Source organism: Astatotilapia calliptera, chromosome 17 (genome assembly GCF_900246225.1).
Source record: "Astatotilapia calliptera chromosome 17, fAstCal1.2, whole genome shotgun sequence".
NCBI classification, from domain to species: domain Eukaryota; kingdom Metazoa; phylum Chordata; class Actinopteri; order Cichliformes; family Cichlidae; genus Astatotilapia; species Astatotilapia calliptera.
In genome coordinates this window covers 10,826,868-10,842,574 of record NC_039318.1, presented here as the reverse complement: position 1 = coordinate 10,842,574, position 15,707 = coordinate 10,826,868, and the positions used below count along the sequence as shown (strand labels likewise).

The window sequence follows — 15,707 nt, the reverse complement described above, 5'->3', positions numbered from 1 at the left end:
CAAAGGGGCTATTCAGTGCATAATTTAACTGTGTGAGTGTACTGAGGCAATGAAGAGGTGTTTTTGAGCTTATTTTTCTGCGTTAAAAGGCAGCGTACTCTGTGAATGAACCTCTTACAGCAACCTTGATGTCATTCAGAGGAAGAAGGTAATATTATTATAGCGTGTTTTGAAATTACTGTGCAGCTGACGGTGGCAGCTGTCCAGAGCCACGGACTGCAGAAACCCATCCTGTCCAACAGGAACTTTCATGGCTGCCTTGAGAACCTGCTGTACAGCGACATCAACCTGATAGACCTGGCCAAACACGGCAGTTCACAGGTCGCGATAGTGGTGAGTCATTATATTTCAGCATTTTATGAATTAATTTTACCACAAGCACTAAAAGTAATAGTGTGGTACAATTTTGCCTACTAATTGCTTGTCACTCATGATGCCGAACTAGAGCTGTAATGTTATTAATTTAAGTTTTGCATGTTTATATTAATAATTCTGAGGACAGCTCTTTGCATACACGCAGTTTCAAAAAGTTTAGTAGAAAAAAAGCAAAAGTTTTTGTGGAGTCTAGGATTGAGAATGACTGCTATATGTCACCGTGTAGTAACTCCTTTCTTTTACACAAAGCTTTCATTGTTAAATATGTAAAAAAAACAACAAAAAAAACATGGCCTCATCTTAGTGTGCGTAAAGGAGAAAAGCTGAGTCCAAGTCCAAAGCCAGCTCAAAGACATCTGTTCTTTCAGTACAATATTCATTGTTGTGTTGGGGTTCACTTGCCAGTTCATCTTCATGCATCTCTGCTTGTGTAGGGTGTATGGCACATTCATCTGTCGTTTAGCAGCAAGTGCCTTGACTGCCTCCACAATCCATTTGTAATATCTGTAAAGTATTCTAAATATTTTATTTCAGCTTTTTGTTTTGTTTTGCAAGAACTGCAATGTTGAGTCCTATATGACATTTCAAACCTACGAGAAAAGAAGAGATTTTTGAGCATACGTTGAAATTGCTTCATTTTTGTGTACTAAGTTGTATTTTCAAAATGCATCTTCAGGAATCACTTCTTTTCTAATAGGTTTGTAATGTCATGAAGGACTCAGCATTGCAGTTCTTGCAAAAACTAAACATTCAATATTAGTCCTGAGTCCAATGACTCCACCATCTAGTCGAAGCCTTTCTGTGTGGAGTTTACACGTTCTCCACATGACACTGTCGATTCTCTCCAGATACTCTGGCTTCTTCCCACAATCCAAAGACATGCATTTAGTGGGATTCGATTATTAGTGATAGTAAATTTCGCACAGGTGTGAATGTGGTTGTCCATCTTTCTGTGTTAGCCCTGCATCATATTGGTGACCTGTCCAGGGTGTACCCAGCCTTCCACCCTGTGGTGCCCAGGATAGGCTCTAGCCGTCCCCTATGACCCTGAGGATAAGCAAAAGTGAATGGATGGATAATTATTGTTGTATTGTTTTACACTTTCTTCTTACTCTAAATTGTGTTTGGTGATGATCCACTTTGTGTGCTATTTGTAAGAATGCGTTAACATCTATCATTATTGCATCTCTAGTGAATAATTTACTGGGCCATTGCATCGATTGAACCAATGTGCAGAAGTTAAATGTACTTCATTAATTCACATAATTCACTTATCAGCTACACATTAGCAGTCAGCACTGGTTAGCTATTGGAATGGCTGCTGTGCTTTGCATGTACTGTTTTTGCAGCTAGTAATGGTCTTTATGTAGATTTTATGTGCACGCTCCCTGCCATTCTATGTTTTCTATTGGTCATGCAAATGTCACACCATGTCACCAGCGAGTGCTCACCAACCAGGAAAATAATAAATTTCAGAGCACAACGGTGCCATTGAAGCGTTGTATGTGAAGGGCACTTTAGCAAGGTAATCGGGCAAATTTAAGAGTTTATGTTTGATTTGTTTTTGGGAAGTTTTAAAAAGTTTTTACAAAAGTCAGCCACAGCCCTATATCTAGGGTTTAATATGGATATGAGGGGTAGCATCACTGCATCAGAGTTTTTTTTCCACCACTCTGATTATTTATAGGTCAGTCTGGCTGATCCTATTTTCATCCACCAGTAGACTGCACCTCTAGAAAATTAGGGGAAAAAAATCCATGCACATCATCTCCACCTTGTTGAGCTGTTACAGAGCCAAAAAATGTGACATAGACATCTTCCACATATCGCTGGTCTTCCATGTGTTATTCATAGAAGATTTATTCATCAGTTGTTTGTCCTATGTAAGACGTGGATGTGATCGTATATTATTGTCAGTGATCGTGGTCATTGGACCTAACACAGGTGATTAAAGATGGGAAGGTATGCTTGAAACATCACAAAGTACTAAATGCATTAAATAAAGAAATTGGAGTTCTGCAGTGTGCCAATCGTTCATTTTTTTCCCTTTGAAAATCAAACATTAGCTGCAAGTTCAAAGCAACTTTCAGTTTATGTATTTGTAGCTTAAGAACAAGTGACATTTTTATAGTAAATAAAAAGTCTTCTGTAAAAAAAATCATTTAATAGAAAAATGGTGTTTTATTATAGTGATGATAGCATTTTCTAGTAAAGCTGTGTTATCCTTCTGTCAAGGCTGTCAATTTATTATGATAGTAATTAATTATTTAGCATTTATCATTCTTCTGTTAGAGTACTTCCGTGATGAAAGTTTGAACAAGCTGTGAACTTTTATTCCCTACGACAGACTTTTAGTGACTTTTCCCCCAGCCTTCCTCTTTGCCTTTTCTGCATCGTGGTAATTATTATGCTAATGGTCACTGTCATGATTACTATTGTTATCATCATTATTTTCATCATTTGCATCATCATCCTCCCTATTTTTACACCCATCATCATCATCATCATCAGCGTCATTAGCATCATCATAATCTCCTTCATTATCATCACCAGTGTCATCACATCTACATTCTGATGTTACAAAGCCCAAAGCAAAAGAGCTGCATGAGACAAGTGGCAGTTAAAAAAAAGAAGAAGAAAACTTGAACCATACTAGCTTATACGTGGTAAATTTCATCATGGAATATTTGGACACACTGCTGTTTATAAAACTATATTTCTCATGTTGTATTATTTCAGTTTCCCGATGTAATTAAGAAATTTGATTATGTGGCAGTGTGTGCAAAGCCTTTCTGACTCTGATGTTTCAGGTTTCCAAAGAAAGCCTTCAGCGTTTTAGCTGTTCAGCTGATATCAATATGGAAATACAGGTGTCCTTTTTCAGAGAGGTGCTGATGAGACCTCTGTGACACCCAGTCAAACCAAGTCAGCCTCTGCAGTCGATGAATATTCATGTTTCACAATCATTTCTTTCTCTCTCTCTTCCCTCCTCCTGTTCTCAGGGCAATGTGACCTTTTCTTGTGCTGAGCCAGTTTCAGTGGCTGTGACGTTCACTGACTCCCACAGCTTCCTCCAGTTGCCTGGCCTTACATCATGGTCAACAGGGCTAGTGTCTGTGATGCTGCAGTTCAGGACGTGGAACAAGGGAGGTCTGCTCTTGACCTTTGGTCTCCCGCAGCAGGATGGTACAGTGTTCCTATACCTGAGCCAGGCGAGGCTTCGACTACAGATCAGTAAAGCAGGCAGATCCTCGCTGGACCTCAGCGCAGGTGGGTTCAGTCACGATCTGCATGTTTCTCTATTCATTTGCGTATACATTAGAGTATGCTTAATGGTCACTTCATTAGGTACATCAGTTCAACGACACAACTATCTACTCATAGCATGGCTGTTGGTGCAAGACCAGCAAAACATGCATGATTTTCCCACATCTCTAAAGTTTACAGAGAAACGTCTGAAAAAGATATCCAGTGAGCAGCACTTCTCTGGCAGAAAATGCTTTGTTGATGCCAGAAGTCAGAGGAGAACTCTGTGGATAGACTGCTTCGAGCTGACAAGAGCAGTAACTCATATACCCACTCATTACAAATGGGCAACAGCAGCAGAAGACCACACTGGCTGCTAACCTGTGACCTAAAAACAGGAAACCGAGGTTACAATCAGCACAGACTCACCAAAATAGGACAGAGAAGTTAAAATATTTGCGAATCTGATGAGTTTCTGTTTTTGCTGTAACATTAAGAGGAAGGAACAGATTTTAGTGTAAACCACATGAAAGCATGGATCCATCCTGCCTTGTATCAGTGTTTCAGACTGCTGCTGCATTGGTTTGGGGGATATTTTCTTGGCAAATTTAAGGCAGCTTTCAACACCATGGTCTACTTGAGTTTTGTTGGCCATGACCACCCTTTACGACCACAGTCATGTCAAACTGGTTTCTTGAATGAGACGGTGATTTCAGTATAATCAAATGGCTTTCACAGTCACCAGATCTCAATCCAATAAAGCACCTTGGATGTGAAGTTGACAAATTTTCAGCAACTCTGATGCTGTTATGTCAATATGGACCAAAATTTCTAGGGAAAGTTTTGAACCTTTTTGAATTTGTGGCGCAAAGAATTAAGTTCTGAGAAACAAAGGAGGTCCAACCCAGTGCGGGCAAAGTGCACCTAACAAAGTGGCCAACAAGTGTATGCAAGTAAAAAATGGAAATGGAGTAATTTATATTTTTCTTATACTTGAAATTAAAATTAAACCAAGGTCACATCCTGATTTGAACTCAATCACACCCTGTTCTGGATTTTGTATGTGTGTATTTGTGTCTCAGGCTCAGGTCTGAATGACGGTCAGTGGCATTATGTGGAGCTGAGCTTCAAAAATGATCATCTAAGCATCACAGTGGACAAAGATGAAGGAGCCACCGCTCACATCAGCATCTCGGTTCCTCTCACCTCAGATAGTCAACTCTTCTTTGGTGGTAAGAATACCTGCATCATGTACTACTTTTATATAGAGAGATTTTGGGGGGGATTTTCAGCGTTTCTAAAAGCTCTCTATGGTCAAAGTCAACAGATTATACATACTGTAAGCATGTGCAAGGGCTTTGCTGCCAGAGAAACTGCTGACATCGACAGACGGGGGTAGTTAAAATTCATGCAGGTACTCTGGTAATAATTATCATCTCCAGATCTCCTCTGGAGGTTTAGTGCCACCCAGAGAGGGACAAAGTCATAAAGCTGCTCGGTGGCTCTCACTCCCCACCCCCCTCTTCTTTCATCTTTCTTCTGGCTGCTCCACCCATCTTTCTTCTTTTTTTTCCTCCTTTTTTGTCCTTACTGTATCCACTATTTTCTCTCTGTCATTCTGTCTCTCCAAATCACCGGTGTTTTTATTTTAAAATTGAGGTTTTCTTCTTTTCATTTCCCTCCCACCTGTTACTGTAGCACATGTATACTTTCTCTCTTCCACCCCTACACATGTAAACACATGGAGCTAAAGACAAACTTGTTAAGAGATCAGCTGCAAAATTACATCCACCTGCCTAATATTGCGCAGGTCACTTCCATGCCACAACAGATTTTGTTAACACAATTTTGTTAATGTACAGGATATCTTTTGAAATGTTTTGTTTTTAAACTTTTTTTACATGCATTATCCTTTCACACACCTTTGCCTGCAGCATAAATGTTTATATACTGCTTGTGAATGGTATCACAACATTAAAGAAGTGCTCCAGTTTTTCTAAGAGACAGCAGCCTTAGTATAATGAGCAAAGGATGGCAGTGAGTTGAGCTGTAGTTACATTCTTAACCTAATTTCAGGTGAAACTCAATTGTTATGACATTGTGATCAACACTAAACTTCCTGCTGCGTCATCTTGACTGCCATAAGCAAAACAGATCCAACAAAGTCTTCTTCTGAGTTTCTAAAATTTAAGGTGACAACGACCAGTGACTCATCTTTCCCCCCTTCCTGTGGTAAGAAGTGCCAAACTGTGTGTCTGACTGACTGTAATTAGAGCAATGCAGAGCCGCGAGCAGCAATGCTGTGTTGGGTCACCGAATGCTGCCATCCAGGATCAACCTGAAGCACGAATCACTGATGGATAAAACATGGGGCTCATTCACAGGATTGGGCAGAGAGGATTTATCTGACAGCCACCTCTGGACTGCTTGTGCTGAGGGCTTAAATCAGAGTTCATACACAGAATCCAAAGTCTGTGCAAAGGCTGATCAAAGAGCAAGTTAAGGGAGTGGTAAGCAAAAACATATTGAGGGTAACTGCCTAAGTAGATATTAGACCATGATGATATTGTGAGTTGCTTTTTCAAATGAATGAATAAGATGAACATGGACTGGGACAGTAGGTGGGGTGGAGGGCCTTTGTTGGTCAGCTACTCTTTTGTGCATGAGGTGATCAGAAAAAGAAAGCTTACTGAACCTTTGTGTTAGTGCAACCAGCAGGTCATAGGTTGACAAAACATCTCAACATCTAAGTATTTGTGTTCTGAAAAGGCTGAATACTTTTGATTTTAGCTCTCCTGTAGGTTTTCTCTGCTGCATTGGGGTTTCAACAAATTTTGTAAAAACTTTGATTGCCTGGATATATAAATGTGTCACATTTCTATCTGTTCAACATTTGTGCTTTCATGTGAAAAACTGAAAGCACAAAATGTGCTCACAGGATGCTATGGAGTCTTCTGAAAAACTACGTACACCCTTATTGCTTCTATAGGAATTAAAAGGGGAAGTGGAAACCAGGTGCTGCTAATCAGTTCAGCTGGTCATTAGCAAGTGTAAACTCTATCAGAGCAGAAGACCTGGCAGTTTGCTGATCTGTAGTACAACAGTATGGTAACACGGTAACACAATCTTTCCAAATATTTGAAACCCATACCATTTCCAGGAAGATACTACAGACCTCAGTCAGCATGTCAAATGTTAAAGTTCATAACAGTTCAATTACGAAAACCCGAAAGTAAGTATAGCTTGTTTCGAAGGCTTGGAACAATGTCTGCAGGCAGGCAAGACCAAAATCAAGATGTTTGACCATAATGCACAGCAATACATTTGGTAAAAACCAAACACATTATATCAGCACAAACACCTCATACTAATGGTCAAGCACAGTGGTGGAAGTTTGATGATTTGGGCTTATTTTGTAAAAACGGGACTTGGGCCCCTTGAAGTCACTGAGATGTCCATTAAGTTTGGCTGATCTGGGTTGTGCAACAGTACAATGACCAGCAGTTATACTGCTGAACGTATTTCTTAAAGCTCGTGAATCTTGACATGTACTTAGTTTATCACAGAGTAGAGTTCTGTGAAAACGTAATCACAAATATTTGAAACCCATACCATTTCCAAACAATCTGTTAGTCTTTATAAAACCTAAAGGTGCAGTCTTCAGAGGTGTGATCATTCTACAACTTTGAAGAGTGTAAAATGACTTGAGAGTGTTTATTTAAGCTTATGAATGATGATGAATAATAAAACATAATATAAAAGTTTTTAATAATATTCAGAAGGAGCTGCTTTTTAGATGACAGCTGCAGTTGCAGTGCCTGTTTGTCCCAGCTGACTTTGTTTGCATTCATTCGCAGCTAGTCCCTGTAGTTCACTGCTAGGTTCTGTATTCTAAAAGAGTCAGGGGTACAAAGTCGACCTAACTGCAGTCACGACCTATCACCCATTGAAAATCTTTTGGAGCATCATGACAAAAAAAATACAGCAAAGGAAGCACTGAGCTCTTAAACAGCTGACAGCCCAACAGGAATGAGAAAATATTTTGCTTTTAAAACCGCGGAGGTTAGTCTCCTCAGTTCTTGCTTACAGGGTGTTGCTCAAAACAGAAGTGATGTAGTACGATGCAAAACAACCTCCTGTTCCAAAACAAAAAAACAAGGGATATTAAAAACATACCCCAAACTGTTTCTTTGTTTCCACAATGCTAATGTTTGTTTTTGTGAGCTGGATTTTATAAGACGTCTGTGGGGGTTTTCTGAATGTCTTATAACGTGCAATTTTTAAAAAAATCAAAAATGTGAATTAAGATTTTTTTGGGGGTGTATTTTTGCACCTAATTAAGATGTGAAGAGATAATTCTCAGGAAGGATGGAAATAAATATTGTTGAGAAAAACTTTGGAGAAAATCTATCTCTGAATTTTTGTATCGACATCATGTGGAATCATTTGGATAATTTAAAAGTCCAACCATTAGATTTTTTTCCCTTCTCAGGTTGTCCCACTGGGGAGAGCGCTCAAAAGTGCAAGAACCCCTTCAACACATTTCAAGGATGTATGCGTCTCTTGAATCTGGATGACCAAACTGTTGACCTGATCAAAGTGCAGCAAAGGCTGCTGGGAAACTACAGCCACTTGCAGATTGACATGTGTGGCATCATTGACAGGTAAGTCCCTATAAGTGCCACCTTTCAAATGTGGTGCCAGGCTGAATGTAGACATAGTGAAGTGACTTTTATTTGTTAGTAATTACAACTGACATACAAATGACAATACAAGAATAACACCTAATATTAATTATAACCAGTGTTGGGTAAGTTACTTTAAATTAGTAACTTAGTTACATTACTATTTACTTCTATCAAAAGTAACTCAGTTACTTAAAGTTACTCGTTACTTTCAAAGTAAGTAGTTACTAGGGAAAGTAACTTTGGTTTTACTCAGAATTCTCTTATTAATGTGTTGCTTCCCTAACTGCAATACCAGCAAGGATGGCAGTCTTCTAGCTTGCTTACATGTTAGCACTATCCTGCCACAAGTGCACTATGCCACCTACCAACAGAAAGGAAAAAATAATGTGCAGAAATCCCACGCCTGGACTGTCATTAACCGCCGCCATGATTCTAGCCTACGTCACAGCGTCACGTGCACTTTTTACATCCAACACGGAAACTGCAGTCGTGGTGCTTTCGATTATACTCGGAAATTCTGCCTTCTGAGTAGGAAGATGTGGGAAATTCCAGACTGCAGATGAGCTGCATACAGGGCTGGACTGGGACAAAAAATCGGTCCTGGGCATTTTGGCTAGGAAATTATAGGAAAAATCATAAAGCCTTTGAATGAAAAAAAAAACGCTGTTGTGACAGTGATGTATATCTATCTATCTAATAAACTTAAACCTATACCACCCTCCCTATTCTGGTATTCTAAACAGTACTTAGCCAAAACCCCCAAACTGCATGCTTGAGTTAACCTCCTGAACTATCTACAACACATGAGAATAAGAAAGAAAAGTATTTCTTTGTGCCCCCCTTTTCCCTTTTCCCTGTTAATGCCCTACCTGCCCCCCTGGCAAAACTTTGCTAGACTCTGTACAGTTACCAGCTGTCAGTCTAAAAAAGGATCCTGGTATTATTTGTCTCTCAGAAACAGTTCAGGGTGGCTGTAGCTCAGGAGGTAGAGCAGGAAGGTTGGAAGTTCGATCCCAGGCTCCTCCAGTCTGCATGCCAAGTATCCTTGGGCAAGATACTAACCCCAAGTTGCTCTCCGATGCATCCATCGGAGTATAAATGTGTGTGAGTATATAGTATAGTGCACAATATAGAGGTAGTGCTTGTCAGAATGGGTGTGGCTGGGTGAATGTGGCGTGTTGTATAGAGCGCTTTGAGTACTCCAGAAGAGCAGAAAAGTGCTATATAAGAATCAGTCCATTTACCATAACTTCCCTTCAACTCCTTCATGTCACGTAAAAGGTGAACCTGTTTCTCCATCACCTGTTCAGCTCTAATGATTCAGTAAGGACATCTCCTGGTTTCATCTTCATGTTTCCCTCTCATCACATATCCAAATTGATAATATGACCAGCAGCTTTTACACCTGTGGCTTCAGCAAACATCAGCTGATACTAGAAAGTAATATTAAATAAATCAAGCTCAAAGGTGCTGCTGTTGGCGCAAAGTGGGCGATAAACAAACAAGAGAGACGGGACTTGCGACAGAAAAGCCGGTCAGCTGATCATTGATCAGTTTCATGATTGAAGAAGCAACAGAAGAGGGAGGGGGAGAGAATGAGAGAAGAAGAGGCAGCTGTGCAGCGTAAAGACAGAATAAATCCAGCTTTGTGTATTTTTTTTTTCATTGTAGCCAAAGTATGGGACAAACTGTAAACGCGTAATATTTTCTCTGAATACATTTTTTAGGGGACGGTTGGCAACTCTAATAACTAACCTTATGGATAAAATAAAGTTCACTATCAGTAACATCATAGCACCCCCCCCCCCCTAGCAGTATATAAACTCCGTCATGCTAGCTTGTATGCAGTATGAGTTATTATAACTGACTGTAAAATGTTAGCACAATGAAAATAAACTGCACCTAAACTTGGTTTATATCTGACCCACATAGACTGCAGGTCATAACTTCTTACCTGAAGTTCACCTTACACTTGGACCGGCGGCCGCCTCGCGTCGCTTCTCCTCCTACCTCACCTTTCCCTCATCCACCTGCTGGCCTCCACCGCTTGCTAATGTTACTGAATCTGTGGAAGCTCCGTGATAGCCACCCACCGCCAAACAATTGAGTTATTTTTACACATCTGCCAGCATCTGGTCAATCCACCACCTTTCATTGTTTATACCGTTATGGAAAAAAAAAAGAAAAGAAAAAATGAAAAATCTCCATTGGCTCACTGAGTCCAGCTATGGCTGCATATGTGTTTAGTAGTAATTTGTTTTTTGTAGAGGGCTAGCAAAACAACCGTTTTCGAGGGCATTGCCATATTGGAATCCCAACTTCTCTGACGAGGCTAACCAGAAAGCCGTTTACTCAAGTGTAACATTATTCCCAGGTCCGTGTCCCGATTTCTGAGGTAAGTCGAACGCAACACATGAAATAATGAATAACGACCCTATCTAAAACCCAGTAACGATTAACGTGTTCCTGATTTTGGCATAATAACTAGTTACCGTGCTCGTTACCACAATAATAACGTAGTTACTGTAATGCGTTAATTAATAACGCGCTAGTTCCTACACTGATTATAACTAAGTACTGGGTAATAATTAGAGATGTACCATGAACGTGGACAGTAATTTTCTGAATTTCAGTGTTCTCCACCCACTGTATATATCCGTGGACACTATAATGATGATGGACTTGGCTACCATGAAATTACCCATTGGTTTCTGAAGCTCCTTGAGATGTTTACAAGATGTCAGAGGTCTGATTGTGAAATTTGTGATTGGCAAGTCGTTAGCCAGTGAGTGTGCAGCAGTTTCATACTACAGATAATCCTTTAGAAACATAACATGACAGTGTATTTTTAAAGAATAGACTCGTCCCTTTCATGTGTTTGCAGCAAATGCACAGCGGCAAATATCCACTAGCACAACCACTAACACATAGTTAGCATGTGAAACTGAAATGGGAGAACCACTAGCCACTTATGCAGAGCTCTTTTCCTTTGCTGCTTAACAACCCTTTAGGAGAGCCTAAAGCCTTGTTTGCTGTGCAATTAGGGAATTAGTTGGCACTGAAAGGCAAATAATAACAGGGCACCTTGTGTAGGCGATTATCAGATTTAAAAAAAAAGAATGCATTTAAGTTCTTACCATGTTTCCTTGGAGAAAACAGACTTTGAAAGTAAGAAAAAAGCAACACTATACAATAAGGAATTGGCAGTGGATTTTGTGTGTACTCAGACTGAGCATGGTTGCCTTGCACCATGCCTGAACACAATTGTCCCTCCTCCCCACTCCCCTGCTGGCCGCTTAATGATCTGGGTCCACGTACGCATCATTTTCTCTCAGCATCTCAACTCTTCTCTCTTTCTTTGCCACTGCTGGGGAGCCTATATGTGGATTGTAGGGGTAGTGGAGGAGTGGAAACAGCAGGTAGTGATCCAGCAGCACCAAGAGGTACTGGCATGTTGGAGGGAGAGGTGGAAAATTTTGCATCTCAAAAAGACCAAATTTGATAGAGTGAGGACTGTAACATGTGCATGATGCAGTGCAGCTCAAGCTTCGTCTAGCTTGTAGGTTACTCCTCACCTTTGTAAAGAATGAAAGAAAAAAAGTGAAGGAAAGTGCTGTTTGTTCGATTGTCAGCCTTTGGAAAATTGCAAAAGTTGTTGCAGCCCTAAAATTTTCCACAGCAAAAGCGTGGGAGGAGGCGGTTTCAAACAAACACTTTGATTGAAGCATACTGACAACTTTAGGACGCAGATGCTTTCCAAGGCTATAAAGCTCCTGAGCTTACCACCACCACCTCGACCTCTGTCCACAGCAAGTGTGTGTGTGAGTGCGTGTTTTGAAGCCAAATAGATGAAGCTGTCAGAAGGCAGTAATTCTGACCTCTTTGCTTCTGCCAGGTAGCTGACAACTTAATAATACACCATGTCAAAGCACACACACATTTTCAAATAAAAAGAAACACAGGTCACTAAGAGGTCCACTCTTCTTCTTGTTGTGTCTGACTGTCTCTGTGTCTGTCTGTCTGACAAACACACCAGTTTGTCAGCATGAGCAGGGACTCACAAACATCGAATTTGCTATGCAAAGTCACCGTGTGTGTGATGTGAAAGCATATCTAGGAGCAAGTGCAGAGCAGGCAAAAAGAGTGAAAATACATACCTTTCCCTTCTCTTGCTCATGCAATACATCACACTACAGCTATTTGAAGTCTTTGTTGGACATCCTAGTCGGGCTGTCCAGTAATAATTTTCAGATCAGGGAAGTTTCTGTGCCGTGTTGCTTTAGCCAGAGGCAGTAATGGAAACCAGGGAGATTGGATGCGAGTCTTGTGATCCAAGCTGTTTTACAGCACACTGTCATTCCATACTATAACGTTTCAGATAAGCTACAAAGTCTTGACTGAGTTAATCCAGGACTCCTGTGATGTGGACTGTGGTTCGTGCCGTACGTGACCAAGTTTCATTGCAAATCGTCAAGCTAGGAGCCCCCTGAAGACTTGTTTGTAAATTTTCACTGGGTTTGGTGATAAAATGCTATAGGGCATCTCACCATTCGCCCCAATCTGAAGTCTCGTTGTCTGTGTTCCTGTCTGAGGCTGCAAACAACTCCCTGAATGTTGAGACAGTTGGCAGAAAACTAATGTTTCTGGAAAGTGTTACTCTCTGTGAATGTAAGCAGTTCTTGCCAAGAAAAGTTTGGTTTGCTCAACTTAATGAAGATAAAGTTATACTGTTGATTTGATTTGTATGGAAGGGCCATGAAAGTCCATCCAAAAATTATGGTAAAAGGATCTCATCAAGTCAATCAAGTTGGGGAAAAGAACTCATTGGAGATTGGAGACAGATGTTTCCCTCATAACAGTCTGCAGTCACCAAATCTGTTGTTTATCATTTAAACAGTTAGAAATCAGTTCTTCACCAAGTTTGCTTTACCTCTTTATTCCCCCTTGTTTGTTTTCCAGGTGTTGTTGATATCCAGTCCCTGTTTTTCTCTGTTTTCTCATCCGTCCCACTCGTTAGTTTCATTGTGTCCTTCCCACCTTCTCTGATTTTCTCTCCCACCATCCCATCCCGCCCCATCCTCACTCTTTTTCTTTGATCTTTTCGGATGCGTTGCACGGCTGAGGAAGATTTTTACATTATAGTACCCAGGAACTTTCGAGTAGAACAAGACATTTTTGAAATGTGGGGTTACCATCAGGACATTTGGCAAGTAGTGTTAGGGGTTCAAGTCTAGTATTATGTCAGTGAGGGTTCTTACAAGTATACAGACACGTGCTTGTGTGAGTTGACAGCTGATTAAAACTGATTTAGGGGTTAAATGCTGTTGTAGAGCTCCTTTTCACACACAAGATTCAACAAATGTAACACAGCTCCTAGTCATCATTTCATAGTTAAAAAGAAAGTCTTTATAAGAGTCAAGAGATTAGGTTTTACTGTACCAAATGTAATTTCTTTTGTATGTACAAAGTTGATGTTGTTTGCTACTGACAACTGTAACATTGGTACACATCATTCATCTCATTAATAACTACATACAAAGTAACACAGTATTCCAAAAATCAATAAATAATCCATTATTGCTGCCCGGGTGTTTAACAGCAGTAATGGAGTGATGGATGCAGCAGTGTCTGTATTTTAAATGGCTGCACTGAAAGGAGGTGAAGGGTGTGTTTTTCTCTTTCCTGATGCTGTTTTCCTCTTATGCAGTGAGGAGTTTGGTTGTTGTTTGACTCCCATGCTCTCCGTGGCCTTTGTGTGAGGCAGCCTTTTACTTCACTGACAGGCTGCCAAAACATGCTGAAATTCCACAGTGTAGAAAAGTCTCTGCTATTGTGTGGTAGATGAGAAGCACACTCTGGGCAATGAAAGAAAGAAAAAACTAAAGTCCACCATGCAGTACCATGGACACTTGAGCACACTTTTACTTCACAGACTTTCCACATTAGACTCCTGCTTTCTGTGTGAACCTCCAAGGACCCCAAGTTGACTTGTTAAATAGTGTATTCATGGGTAAGCGTTGTGGAGATGGAGTGTATTGTGCTATTTTTCGCCTGCTTGGTGTGATGAGTTAGAAATAACTGGAAACCAGCTTTTTATGGGAAAAAAAGTTCTTTCAAGGTCTTTTGTTAAATATTGACTGCTTTTTCACCTATCTTCAGCCCATTTTCCAGACCGGACCATTTTCAGAGAAATGTCTTTTGTTTGCTAAACCTCTTAACACTGGCCTATGAGTCATTCAAGCATGAAAAAAAGGCACCTAACTCAAGGGATGAACCAGAGTTGTGTCCACACATCAGCAAAGAACCAATTTGAAATTGTACCTTTAGGCACTTTGTCACTAGCAACCTGTAATAAAAACAGATAACTTTTGTAGTAGAATCTACAAAAAGTGGTTGACAGATATGAAATAGTATTTTTGCACGTGTTTCCCAAAGAACTTAGCATATGTTGGCATTTTATGCAGCATATCCTTAAAAAAAGTTGAGGAAACTGGTAAGTTGATGATAGAAGATGTGGCAGATCTAAAAAAGCATCTACAGCAGACGAACAGTTTCTGAAAGTCTTGTCCTTAAGATCTGAGAGATGGTCATTCTGTTAATTCTATTGCTCTGTCATGGTTTGGGGCTACATTTCAGCCAATGGTGAAACAATGTTGGAACTATTAATGTAGTAAAATAACATCAGATCTTGATCCACCATGGTACCATCTAGAAAACAGGCCATGTCATTGGGTTTAGGTCAGGTGACTGTGGAGGCCAGATCATCTGGCGCAGCACTCCATTACTTTCCATTACCCATTACTCCATTGTCCTGTTGAAAAATAAATGATGGTCCAACTTAAACACAAACTGGATGGGATGGCATGTCGCTGCAGGATGCTGTGGTAGCCATGATGGTTCATTGTGCCTTCAATTTTGAATAAATCCCCAACAAAGCAAAGCGCCCCCACACCATCACACCACCTCCTCCATGCTTCACGGTGGGAATCATGCATGTAGAGACCATCTGTTCACCTTTTCTGCATAAAGACGCATAAAGACGTGACAGTCGTCACCAAAGATCTCAGATTTGGACTTATCAGACCAAAACACAGATTTCTACTGGTCTAATGTCTAGTCCTTGGCTTTCTTGGCCCTAACAAATCTCTCTTCTGCGTGTTGCTTTTCCTTAGTAGTGATTTCTTAGCAGCTATTTGGCCTAAAGGGCTGATTCACTCAGTCTCCTCTGCTACTGGTACTCTGTGTGGCTTTTATCTAGGCTCTAATCTGAGGTCCTGTTAACTTGCGATTTGTGAAGCTGGTGACTCGGGTGAATTTATCCTCAGAAGCACTGGTGAATCTTCCCAGGGCGGTCCTCGTGTGAGCCAGTTTCGACGTAGTGCTTGATGGACTTGAAGA

At 40.5% G+C, this 15,707-nt stretch overlaps 1 protein-coding gene across 3 annotated transcripts in view; it reads left to right on the top strand.

The window, feature by feature from the left end:
* Positions 1 to 15,707, top strand: part of LOC113008869 (contactin-associated protein-like 4) — a 115,312-nt gene that overhangs the window by 58,462 nt on the left and 41,143 nt on the right. For all 3 annotated transcript variants that reach the window (XM_026146730.1, XM_026146731.1, XM_026146732.1), the window contains 4 exons: positions 187 to 333; positions 3,378 to 3,645; positions 4,704 to 4,853; positions 8,114 to 8,285. In XM_026146730.1, the coding sequence (XP_026002515.1) occupies positions 187 to 333; positions 3,378 to 3,645; positions 4,704 to 4,853; positions 8,114 to 8,285 (737 nt within the window). The remainder of the gene's footprint in view (positions 1 to 186; positions 334 to 3,377; positions 3,646 to 4,703; positions 4,854 to 8,113; positions 8,286 to 15,707) is intronic.